The 12,347-nt window shown below is 44.5% G+C and overlaps 2 protein-coding genes and 1 non-coding gene across 5 annotated transcripts; 2 read left to right on the top strand and 1 right to left on the bottom strand.

Annotated features, from left to right (window-relative positions):
* The first annotated feature begins 459 nt into the window (after positions 1-459).
* Positions 460-11,783, top strand: rundc3aa (RUN domain containing 3Aa). 3 transcript variants are annotated; one of them, XM_074696126.1, is made up of 11 exons: positions 460-744; positions 7,548-7,663; positions 7,857-7,990; positions 8,145-8,230; positions 8,403-8,492; positions 8,577-8,657; positions 8,747-8,912; positions 8,988-9,145; positions 10,433-10,546; positions 10,633-10,739; positions 10,983-11,783. In XM_074696126.1, the coding sequence occupies exons 1-11, from the start codon at positions 638-640 to the stop codon at positions 11,123-11,125; spliced, it is 1,302 nt and encodes a 433-aa protein (XP_074552227.1). In that variant the 5' UTR covers positions 460-637; the 3' UTR covers positions 11,126-11,783. The 3 variants fall into 3 exon arrangements, with proteins under 3 accessions (XP_074552227.1, XP_074552226.1, XP_074552225.1); XM_074696125.1 differs by having other exon boundaries at positions 7,548-7,675; positions 10,636-10,739; XM_074696124.1 differs by having other exon boundaries at positions 7,548-7,675.
* On the bottom strand, positions 1,798-7,156 carry zwi (zwilling). The gene is made up of 2 exons (XM_074696128.1): positions 6,306-7,156; positions 1,798-3,865 (listed from the first exon to the last, which is right to left on the bottom strand). The coding sequence occupies exon 1, from the start codon at positions 6,978-6,980 to the stop codon at positions 6,732-6,734; it is 249 nt and encodes an 82-aa protein (XP_074552229.1). The 5' UTR covers positions 6,981-7,156; the 3' UTR covers positions 1,798-3,865; positions 6,306-6,731.
* A 485-nt stretch (positions 11,784-12,268) lies between the features above and the next one.
* Positions 12,269-12,340, top strand: trnac-gca (transfer RNA cysteine (anticodon GCA)). Its single transcript has one exon. It is a non-coding gene; the product is annotated as a tRNA-Cys (tRNA).
* Positions 12,341-12,347: the final 7 nt, after the last annotated feature.

Here is a 12,347-nt window from a genome sequence, read left to right as displayed (position 1 = left end):
CCAATGCATTAAATATGCATCAATTTACCTGTAGAATTAACGAAAAGAAATAAGTATAAATAAACTAAAACATTTTTCGTTTAACTACTCAACTTACAAAAGACTTCCGTAAGATCAGGACAATAAAATTTATGTCGGTCAATTTCATTTTAAGGCGAGCCTACACATAAAAGTAAATTTTGTTCCAGGATTTGTAACCTTAAAAATTTTAATGTACAATTGATCAAAAATACACATCGTCTTGCCAAGAATACCACATTATAAATGCTTCAAATAACGACACGGTTAAAAATAATTTAATCAAAGTATTGTATTTGAAGCCCTCATAACTTTTCTTGCGACATTTATGTAAAATATAATAATATAATATAGTTTTATTTTATTTTAGGCGCTACTGAATGAGCATCTACGGAACAAACATGAGTAGTTGGAGTTTTATTTTGAAAGGTTTAACCGGAAATTGAAGTTGTTAGCGTCTCTCATCTCATTCTGTTCGCCGCTTTCTGCTGTCCTCCTCCAGCATCAGCATCCGTGGCTCCCCGCGGAGCTTAGCGGGTGTTTGTAGGACGCAGGACACGCGGAGGGAGGGGTCCTGGCCTGGACACGGATCCCGAAGAGGCCCCGGGGCCGGCGCTGGATGGAGTCGGGCTGCATTCAGACAGCAATGGCTATGGGTCTGACATCGAAAAAGGCGTCTGCGAGGAGCGTCGGAGTGGAGCGAAAAAACCTCATCACGGTTTGCAGGTACACATCACGACACCCTCAAATACCTGTCCCTGTAAGCTATTACGTGTATAATTTTATTATCTGTCTGCAATCAGAACAAATTCATTGTTTTCCTTTTTAATGTTGAGTGAACAATTGTGGAGGGAAACGAAAAAGATGTAAAATGATGCAAAATAATTCCAGAAACAGTGGGGATGGAAGGGACGTGGGTTCGTTTCACCTTCACATACCCTTACCATCCCACCCCCTTTCTATCAATGCTTCATTTAATCCTTAGCTGTTTTTTTTTTTTTTTTAATACAAATCACAGGAACCTTGATGCACTCAAATGGTACACTCCTCTCAAGATGATCTGGTTGATGTTACATTTATTGATGCTTCTCAAACCATCAGAAGGAAGTCTGTTGTCTCTATCAGATTGAGACATCTGATTCATGTGTGACCTTTCTGGTAATTTGTCTTAAAGTGACATTAATGAGAGCAGTGGGTTATTTTTGCCAAGCCTTGGATGGAGCTGGAGAGCAACAGCAGGTCTCCTCCTCCATCACAGTCAGTCCGTGTGTCTGTATGGGACAAGGACATTGGCAGCAGTGAAAGGACTCCTCCCCCCATCAGTAGCCCTCAGTTCTGCACAGAACAGTGAGCGCTGATAGACTGGGATGTCAGGTCTGACAATGAAATATGACCCCGATAAATCACTTTCTCTTCTCCAACAGTTTGGGAGACATTGGAGCTGTGGAGTCTGTGATAGGGGTCAAGACTTCAAAATGTGTTGGTGCTCAGTCGACCGTGAAAATTAGATCTCTATGAGTCACTTTAAAATGTCACACCGGCTTGTCTTACAGTTATAATCGAGGTAGCATATGTATGTTAAGTAAGTCATGTTTTCTGACCTGGTTAATCAAAATAACACCTTCAATCTATTCCATCATCATTCTTTTTATTCAGATTTAACACTCTGTGATATTACTTGTAGGATTTGAAACAGCCTCAAGCTTCTGCACCATAATCATTTTTAGTTTACAGTGTGCAAAAGTGTCTTCTTGCAGAAATAACACCCAGACTCTCAAATAAACACACAATCAATCCTTTTTATTCCAGTACCTCTCTGTCCAAGGTTCTGTCTGCATTTTAGTGACATGTACAGTTTAGCAAAACACTCAACATTACACACAGCATGCTTGCAAAGAAAGAAAAGTACTCACAGGGACTTACAACACAGAGAAAGATTAGCAGGGCCACAAAGAGACTGCTGTGTTCAGTTTGTAGTGACTGAGCTAAAACCTATTTAATCATTTAAGCATTTTAGTGACAAACGCACAGGACGAGACACAAATGAATATCAAAAAAGCTCCCGGTCAGCTTACGCTTACTAAACAGTTTCCTTCCATTTTCCAAGGAACAACGTGACGCTGATTAGGTTCAGGAGGAGGGCAGCTTCTCCCAGGCGTGGCAGTGTTGCTGTCTGATCTGCATCTCCCCGTTCTGGATGTTTCTTTGATGCCGCTCTGTTTTCAGAGTTGATTCAAGTAGTCAAAGGTTGTTGTGAGTTTGCACTGCCTCACTGGAGAGAGATCCTGAATCAGCAGCAGGCCTCTGGCTGTGCATTAAAGCAGGAGGTGAATCATGAAACAGGATCCTGCTGCTGAGACACACGGCCTGATTACAGCTGATGTTAGTGCTTTATTAGTTCACCTGACCAAGCCTTTATATCCATTTATTACATGTGTGTATTTATAAACTCTGACTCTTTCCATACATGTTTAAAACACCACCTGCACACACAGAGATTAACATTTTCATTTCCTGATTCACGTCTTCTTGTGGGAAGCTTCTTTTCTGGTCAGTTTAAGGGTAAAGAAAGAAGATTTACATGATCTGGCTTCATGTTGGTCACCAGAATCAGGCACAGGAACTTACAAATGTCCTAACTATGTTTCACTGGCTTGTTTACAGAATCATACTGACATCACTTGAATTAGAAACACGTGTACAGCAATAGACATTTGTGTACAATAAAGGAAACCTGATCAAATATTTGAACCTGCCCAAAGAACAGTTTTCATGTCAGGGACTTAATGATGTTACAAATTACAGAGTGTTTCATCATAAACTGAAAGAAAAAAAAAAAGAGAGACTACTGCAGTCAGGTCGGGAGATGCAACAAAATCTGTCTGAGATGTTTTAAGTTTCAATCACAACAGAAAATTGTGATTTTTGTTTCATTTTCAGACCTGAAAGCATAAAAAAAAATCAGAGGGAACTTTCTGGTTTTGGCCTTGGAGAGACTGGTTGATATGTACCATGTCCATAGTGACAGCAGTGTCATCCTCATCTACTGTATCCATGTGCAGTTTCCAATAGCAACAGGTATCATCTCATCATAGCCGGGCCGAGATTTTCTGCAGTCTGGGAGGTTTTGTCTGCGACTCCACTTTGTGTGTCTGAGCTGAATGTGACAAAATGTTGGAGATCAATAGTCAAAGGTCACCTGCTGCTTCTAAAACGGACTCTTTTGTTGCTTGAGTTTGGTTAAGAGCGCTCACGCTGTCGTCCATGAGCGGAGGAGCTGTGTTGCTGTGGACACGGTTGAACCTAAGAAAACATAAATAGATGAGTGAGACATGACAGGTGGGATCCGAGGTGATGTCTCTCCAGCTGTAAACAGAAGACACAGGGAGTAGAGGGGTGGGGGTGAGGGCTCTTCCTGGGCGTGGCTTTGGAGATGCTCCTGCAAGTTGGGGGCTCATTTTAAAGTAACTACGTCCTTGTTTAGTTTCTTCAAGTTTCTGCAGCTTTCACGTAGAAATCTCCCTTCTGCGATTTCTCTCTGACACCCTGTGATTCCTCATCTTACATCTGATTCACTCTCTTATTGCTTCTCAGACCAACACCCTTCCTGTCCTTCTTTCCCACTTATCGCTCTACACCTCCTCTAACCATGAAACACTTAGCCTGGACGCTTCACTAAGGGAGAACCCAAATGATACAGGGAGATCTTTCTCTGCTGATCCAGGACAGGACAGAACTTCTCCCCCGACCGTCCAGGATGACAAACACAGCACTGGCTGGTGTTACACAATGCTGCAGCCAGCGAGGAGTCCGCCAGTGTCATCGGATCCTGCTGCTTATGCCAATACTACAGGGAGAGACAAAAGAAGGAGAAGAAGAGACAGGGAGAGGAGTCAGGGAAATGACTAAGGGGGATAGGACAAGGCTGAGAAAGATAAATGTGAGTATCTCAGGTGATGCTGTGGATCAAACAGACTTGTGTAAGTACAGTAAAGGCGCGAGAGAGGAGAACAAGAGGGCATTTAAAGGGAGCGGAGAGTGGGCTTGGCAGAGATCCAGGCTGAGTGAGAGGGGGCACAAAAGAAGCTTGTCAGAAGGACCTGCGCTTGTTTTTCAGTGTCAAATCGTACCAAGAGCATGTTGCCATTCCACTTCATCCATTTGCATTTGAGGCATGCCAGCAATGCCCTCTCACATCAAAGGACTCAAACCAGTACTAGAAACATCTGCTGAAATGAGCCTCTTCAGATAAGGCCAACAGAGAGGCCTCTAGAAGACTCTCATCTGGTTTGGATATTATATCAGTTTAACGCCAACAAACAAGAGGTTTAACTTTTGAGCAATGGTTTCTAAACTGGTCTGAGTCTAACATATGACTAGCTCTACTCATAACATTTCTATTCCTTCAATGAAAACATAAGACAGTCAAAGGAGCAGGTCTGGTCTGGTTTTCCGTTTCTGCTCAACACAGAAATTTCAGTCGATCAACAAACTGCATCATCTGCATACAGGTTGACTTTTAGGTCATTTCGTTCATACTTGCTCAAACTTTACCTCAGATTCTTGAGCTCCATTAAACCCCTAAACCTGATTAACCCACTTGCTCCTTGCTGATCATATTGCAAGACAGATTTAAGACGCCACTGACCTGTTTTCTTGGTTAATCCGGCATGAAAACAAACAAGTCAAAGGTCCAAAAGCAAATTTAATCCAGTTTTGGCCCCCGTTTGGATTGGATCCCGTGGAGATGCAGTAGTGTTGTCCGTATGTTTTCGGTCATGGCGCCGTTTTCGTGTGACATTTATTACCAGTCCCCCCACCCCTCCATGAGGTCCCCTCTCATCTAAAGCGTCTTGCGTTTGGGGAAAAGGGCTTTCCGAAAAGACGTGGTGGTCGAGCCTCTGCTGAAGGAGGCACCACCCAACGAGATCTTGGTCTTCCCGCTGGTGATGGTGGAGGAGCCCAGAGAGGTCGTGCTCCTGCCCCTGGAGATGGAGGAGTTCCCCATGGCCAACTTGCTCTTGCCCCTCTTTATGGTGGTGTTGCCCAGGGTTAAGGCCGTCTTCCCCTCGGTGAAGCTGGTGTTGCCCATTGGGGAGAAGCTCTTCGTCCTGACCCAGATTCGACGGCAGGGTTTCCGAGCTCACTTGGCGAAAAGCATCACACACTCTTGCAGCGCACCCTGCTCAGCCCCACGGGGATAATAGTAACATCAGCTACGATCCAGAGCAGACCAGAATGCTAAGCGTGGATAGCACGACCCCCGTGTCACATAATGCCTTCGTTGAGCTGATCGACGTGGGCTCTGGAAGGCCACATACCACCCATGTGTCCCCGTGAATAGACAGAGGCAGCCGTAGGTGGCCACAGCCTCTCTGGGCGGAACGGGACAGTGGAGTGATTGTACCATCCCAACGACGACACCGGACGGTTGAAGGACACATTGTTGGAAAGGGGGCTATCTGCGGTGACATCACTTTCTTCTGGGCCATTGTTCCCTATAGCCTCTGATTGTAGACATGGCCTATGTGAATGACTGTATACACCATATGTGAAATGAGTCTCTTAGTGTTAGGTTTGATAAAAGAAAGGATAAATGTGTCCTTGCTCTCCGCATGTAGCTGTGATTGCTCATTTCCTTTTAACGGTTATATCCTTCCATTTGAAACATATGGGTGTGGTTCCCTCAGTTGGTCCCAAATAAGTCCTTATCTGAGTCCCTATTTAATCATTTAGAAACCCAGACCTATTTACAAACCAATCAAGCCAAGCATTGTTTAGACATGTTACTTTTATAAGCATTGTTACATCAACCAGACTCAACGTCTCTGGTTCAAATCTGTGTTTCCTCGTAGACAACAGTGCAGTAGAGTTATTTTTATGCATGCAGACTTTACAACATCAACCAATCGTATGATCACAAACAGAAAATGCCACATTTACACCCAAGATGAAGACATGTTGATGGCTGGACATGCGCATTACACAGGACAGCAGTGCTGATGAAAAACACACAATCTCTTGTCTCTCCATAAACATCTCACATGGTCGTTTCACGGTTTCCCTCCCTGCCACGTAGACACACCATAAAGCATCGTCTCGTCACTGTCACTTTGCATAACTCCCCCTGCACGGCTGCAGAAGACCTCGCTCTTGATTGAAATCTCATTACGTCTACATTTAGCCCTTCTCTAAGTTAGGAATCCGAAGGTAACAGGTGACGCCACGTTGATTCCTGGAACACATTAATCACAAACATAGCAGCGTTTTAAACTAATACTACTGACCTGCTAAATCTGACCAGATACAAACATCCGTGGGTGTTAAAGTGTGTGAAGGAATCATGTATGAAAATTCCAGTAGATGTTGCTGTGCGTTTCTTTGCCCCTGATGAGGGTGGTTTTGAACACAGACACAGACTTGGTCCCATGGGTCAAGGTCAAGGTGGTGAGAGCGCTCGTGGTCTCTCCTCGTGTAACAGAGGTTGTGCCCACTGCTAAGCTGCTGCTGCCCAAAGTTATGGTTGTTCTGCTCCAGGAGATCGAGTATTTGCCCCAGGAGATGGCGTACTTAGTCCTCAGGATCGAAACCCTGCCTTTGGTGAAGGAGGTCTTGCTTGACGAGAATGTGGTTTTCCACTCATTGTTAGAGTCTTTTTTGGACTGCTTGGCTGCCTTGGGTGTCTTCGCCCTGGCTTCAGGGGTCCTTTCCATCTAGGTGTTCTTGCGCCTGGACATCAAGGCTTTCCGGAAGGAGGTTGTTGTAGTTCCCCGGCTGAAGCTGGCCCGTCCCAGAGCCACAGTCGTCTTTTGCCTTTCGATGGTGGAATCTCCCATGGAGGTGGTGGTCACTCCCCTGAAGATGGAGGAGTTGCCTAAGGAGACGGTAGTCTTTCCCCTGGCTATGGAGGTGCTTCCTACTGCCAGGGCAGTCTTGCCCTCTGTAATGCTAGTGTTGCCCATCGGAACAGTGGCAGTCAGCCCGAGCCCGTGCCTGATGCCCAGCTCCTCTCATGCAAACAGCATCACTGCCTGTAGTGCAGCACGGGGATGGTGTAGGGTCAAAAACCAAACTGAAGCAGCAGCAGCGGCTTCCCTAAATAGATCAGACCACTTTGTACAGATGAGGGGGAGGGAATTATTTGATCATCCTTTGATGAGAGAGCCGAGACCCAAAGGGACCTGGGCACATAGCATGCACAAAGGCTCGCAGAGACAGGGGGTTAATTGTATTGTTTTCAGGATAACACTGCCAAAGCACTGAAGGGGTACATTGTGCAGTACACAAGACAATTGGGGTGACCTCAGTGTGATGAGATGGCGTGGTTCCCAAAAAAGAAGGCACCCTCCTCCCTGCTATTGTTGCAGGGTTCAAATACAGTACTACATTTGTCTGATCGAGTACAGTGCACGGTTGCGTTTCATGGGCTTCTGCAGCACATACCGAGTAAAACCCCTCACTTGTGCAGAAATTCTCTCCAAAGCAGCATGTTGTTTTAACTCCTCTGTCTCTGTGCTCTTCTCTTTCAGATTCTCTGTAAAGACTCTCCTTGAAAAGTACACAACAGAGCCCATAGATGACTCATGCGAGGAGTTCATTAACTTTGCGGCCATTTTAGAGCACATCCTAAGCCACCGCTTCAAAGGTAACACTGCAGGTAACATACGGCACAGGACAGGTTGACGGATATGTGTGCGAGACTGAATTCTCAACAGGAAAACTTAATATAAGAAATCCCTGTGTAGTTTATTCTGCAAACAGAGTTGTATTACAGTGTCTGCTGTTCTGTTTGATGAATCTGTGAAATGACTCACTGCTGGGTGTGAATCTCGGACCAGGTTCAGGGAGCTGGTTCAGCTCGGATGGACAGCGCAGTTTTTGGGAGTATATCCGGCTGGCGTGCAGCAAAGTGCAGAACAACTGCATCGCAAGCATTGAAAACATAGAGAACATCAGCACATCAGGAGCCAAGGTGAGGATATTTCTGTGCTGGGATGTGTGTATGACTGAGTGTGTGTGTGTGTGTGTGTGTGTGTGTGTGTGTGTGTGTGTGTGTGTGGGACACAGCGAGCCAGCGCAGCAGAGAGGGCCCTCTGTTCCTACTCACTTTCTACGTTGTGCTGCAGGGGCGGGCATGGATTCGAGTGGCGCTGATGGAGAAACGTCTCTCTGAGTATGTGTCCACTGCTCTGAGGGACACAAGAACAACCAGGTCAGAGCAACTCTTAAAGGAACAGTCCGCAAAACCCATTTCCCCCATTTTAATATCACACATTTGACGTTTTCTGTTCGTTTTGAGTTGATAAGACGGAGATGTTAGACAATAACTCCTGCAGCAATCAATACTATTATAAACATGTACATTTCTTGCTAATTTGTCGCAGGAGGTTCTACGATGATGGCGCCATCATGCTAAGAGAGGAGGCCACAGTGCTGACGGGCATGCTGATTGGCCTTAGCGCTATTGACTTCAGGTGAAAACCATTTGAGCACAGGACGTTTCTGAAAATGTAGGAATAGATCAATAATTGGACGTGTCTTGTCTTGTTTTGGTGCAGCTTTTGTCTGAAGGGGGAGACTCTGGATGGAAAATCTCCAGCGGTGATCGACTACACACCCTACCTGAAGTTCACTCAGAGGTCAGGTCATCCCAGTTCATCCTGTTTCTTTACTGTGAGTGCCATATCCCTGAGAAGTCTGAGGCCCTTCTTCCTTTTCCTCTCTGCAGCTATGACTACCTGAGTGATGAGGAGGACCGCCGCAGCGTGGACAGCAGCAACAGCGAAGAGAGTGTCCCAGAGCATCCTTACATCCCCCTGGTGACCGACGAGGAGAGCTGGAGCAACAAGTGTCGCAAGATGGAGCAGAGGTTTAAGATCGTCTACGCTCAGAAGGTGACTTAGAAACACAAGGTTCATGTTCATAACGTTTTGAACACAAACTTCTGACTCCTTATTTTGCTGTTGCAGGGTTATCTGGAGGAGCTGGTGCGTCTGCGAGAGTCACAGCTGAAGAACGTTGAGACGGAGAATAAGTGTTTGAGAACCAAGGTGGAGGAGCTGACGGTGCAGGGCCAGCAGGAGAAGAAGGAGCTGGAGGCCATTGTGCTAGAGCTGCAAGCGCAACTGTAAGAAAATAACTACAACTCCAAGGGGTGGGAGAAAAAAAATCGAAAATCAATATATTGGGATTTTTTGTTTGACAAAATCAAAATCAAGATTTTTTGTCTTTTTTTTTTCAAATTCAAATAAGTCATTTCAGTCTTTAGCTGTGTCCAAAATCAGTCATCACGCAGTGCTGTCCGAAATCTGAGTGAGCATGGTCATTCTCACATGTCTCACAACTTCGAACAGAGAAACAAACAACACGGACGTTAGCCTCTCAACCGTTAATCGCGGGTGATGCATTCACTGGACCTTGTAATTCTCAAATACAGCATAAATTTCGCGCAAATATATGGTTTATTTGTTTAAAAATAACGTGTGATAAATTTTTCTCTTATATTTGGCTGTTGTAAAAAATAATCTAAGTGTAATATTAGTTATCACTGAAATAAACACTGTTTTGCAGTGTTTGAGGAAAGTTACAACTGTAAATCCCCAGCCGTCCTTGAGCGACGCAAGAGTTATTACGTCACTGTCAGCGGCTGGCGAGTGAGTGAGTAGTCTCGGAAATGTTGTTTTAATTTAGCTTAGCTTTAGCTCAGCCGACTACATCTCATTCACGTTATAGTAAGCAGTGAAAAGGAAATGAGTGAATTATTTCAGACACAACCTTTCTTTATAAACTGGATTAGAAAAAATTACCACTTTTCTCCAGCAGAGGGCGAAATGATTCTCTCTGACTCACATGATGTGGATTTTATGGGAAAATATGGCTCCTGATATGCAGGAAGTCCTCGACTTATGAGGTTCTCGACATACGTTTCAACTTTACGACACCAAAAGATATATGTACGTAAAAAAATAGAGAAGTTTTCAAAGTTACGCCGCTCTGTTGTAAGCTCCTATGATGGGAACTAATTTTTGACGCGTATGAATACACAGCTATGCAGTGACACGCAGTCTTTAGCGATGTGTTGTGCTCCGTAATTTTCTTTGTATCTTCACCTTTTTCGCGTCATTCCCTTGAATGTGAAGTATAATACATGTATTTGGATAGTTATTTAGATATTTAGGGTAAAAAAAAAAAAGTGAATTTCAGGGTATAACGCGTCATAAGAACAGAACTCGTTTGTAACTTGAGAACCGCCTGTAGTCTGTAGACATCATCATTTAACTTTTTTCTATGATCTGGTGTTAAAAAAAAAACAAGCTAAAAATCGTACGTATTGTAAAAATCGAAGATTGGCAATTTAGATTGAATCCTTTCTTTCTATTTATGTTCAAGTGTATATACTGTGTGCTTCCTGCAGCTCTGCCCTCATGCCCTGTGATTCCTCCCATCTGGCTAAAGACTTCTCCATCCCATTGGTCAATCAGTGGTCCACCATCACTACCGAACAAGGCGATGTCAAGCTTTTCCGCAGGTGAGCTCACACTATACTCACTCTATGTGCTTACACCTGCTCTCTATGTACAGATCTGTGCCTCAGGTATGTTTGTCATTCTTAAGGAGGAGTTTCCACAGTTTGGAGCAGCTCTCCGGTGAAGTCACTCTGAGCTCCGACTGCCAGAAGATCGATGGAAGACAGAACGGAGAAGCTGTTTGGACAGCACCAGGTAAAAACGACCCCATTAACCCTGCAGGAAAAATGTTGTGAAGCCACAGTAATCCTGCGTGAGTAGGATTGTATTAGTCCCATTCCACTAGTGTATGAAAGCCATTCAGTGCTAGCCACCCATGCACATGTACATACATACTCATGGAGACAAAGCTTGAGGCCTGTTTATGGTAGCTCATGTGGGCAGCTTGAAGTATGCGTGCTCAGCACTGTTCTCTTCACTGTTCTTCCTCTCTGTCAGGAAAAGAAGACACTCCATCCATGCTGGGTCTGTGCGGCTCTCTGGCTTCCTTACCGAGCTCCAAGTCCCTGGCCAGCCTCAAGTCCAGCGAGTGTCTGGTCAGCATCAGCACCGAGCCCAGCCCTGCACTCTCTCCCAGCTAGGAGCTCCAGACTGACGCCCGCAACAGAGATTTAACCCCCCAGCCTGTCTGCCTGGTGATGCTGCGTTGACCATGACATGACCATACCCCTGTTCCCACAATCCACCTTGGTCCTCAACCAGAGGGAAGACGTCATCTCTGGGTTTTTGTTCATCGTGAAGCAGGAAAGATCCATCTTTCATCTTCGCCTTATCTGCTCAAACTCTCCCATAACCACTTTGTACGATCACTCTATCCTGACTTTCCAAAGCATCCACACTTTCCTTAAATTATACTTCCAACCTGCTCCTTATTTGAATATCAGTATTCTTCTGATGTTACGTGTTTGTGTGAATGTTTTTATGTTGTTTTGTTGTTAGAATGAAACTTTAACTTCTGTCTTTGGGAGCTGATGAGAGATGTGACGATCATTTACAGAGATATAGATAATGCGTACAGAGGAGAGGAAGTGTTTTAACAGACGGTACCAGACGTGATTTACATGAAAGTGTGTTTAATGACTGAAGCAGAGCTGTATCCAGGGCCTGATGCTGTTCATTATATCAAATCTTAAGCTATCACATATGTTTAAAATATCAGTTTGAATTCATTTTGTTCTCTTTACTGATTTATTTGGTAATTTTTGTTTGTGTGTTGCAATAAACTGCCTTTTTCCATTATATGTGTCTGATGCTTTAGTTGTAGAAGAACAGTCATAAGAGCTCATGCAAAGGAAAGAAAGCTAAATATCTGCCTCAATCTGTTTAAAATTTGATATAAAAGGCCAAAGAAGGTCACGGAAAGAAATCGGAGCAGGTTTCTGGAGCTGTTGGATAAAATGGTGTGGCTCCATCTTGTGGTCATAGTGATAGATACTGAAACTGTCAGCATTATTGCTTCCCTGTTAAAAGGACATGTAAATAAGATCATCCATTCCCGGACGGTGCACTGGGAGCGGCTGGACAGGAAGAGATCAAGACCAAGGAAAGTAACGAGGTGAGGAAACATACTGAGAGAATGTTGAGCAAAATGTTGATCAGAAGTGTGTTTACTCTCGAACACACGCTGATAATCTCTCTCTTACACACACACACTTTGTTATCCCAAGGTGGAACTGGAAACTTAGTCCTATAATAAACAATATACTCTAGGTGAGTATGCAGAAGGGGGTATAGCTCAGTGGTAGAGCATTTGACTGCAGATCAAGAGGTCCCCGGTTCAAATCCGGGTGCCCCCTCATTACT

Source organism: Halichoeres trimaculatus, unplaced genomic scaffold (assembly GCF_033239565.1).
Source record: "Halichoeres trimaculatus isolate MK-OKI-2021-1 unplaced genomic scaffold, fHalTri1.1 fHalTri1_scaffold_20, whole genome shotgun sequence".
NCBI classification, from domain to species: Eukaryota; Metazoa; Chordata; class Actinopteri; order Labriformes; family Labridae; genus Halichoeres; species Halichoeres trimaculatus.
The sequence above is the reverse complement of the archived record's forward strand: the minus strand, read 5'-3'. Positions and strand labels throughout refer to the sequence as shown.

Coding starts and splice junctions, on each gene's coding strand:
- rundc3aa (XM_074696124.1), top strand. CDS start 638: ATGGAGTCGGGCTGCATTCAGACAGCAATGGCTATGGGTCTGACATCG. Junction 8,913..8,987: donor AGATCGTCTACGCTCAGAAG/GTGACTTAGAAA, acceptor TTGCTGTTGCAG/GGTTATCTGGAGGAGCTGGT. Junction 10,547..10,632: donor GATGTCAAGCTTTTCCGCAG/GTGAGCTCACAC, acceptor GTCATTCTTAAG/GAGGAGTTTCCACAGTTTGG.
- zwi (XM_074696128.1), bottom strand. CDS start 6,980: ATGGGCAACACTAGCATTACAGAGGGCAAGACTGCCCTGGCAGTAGGA.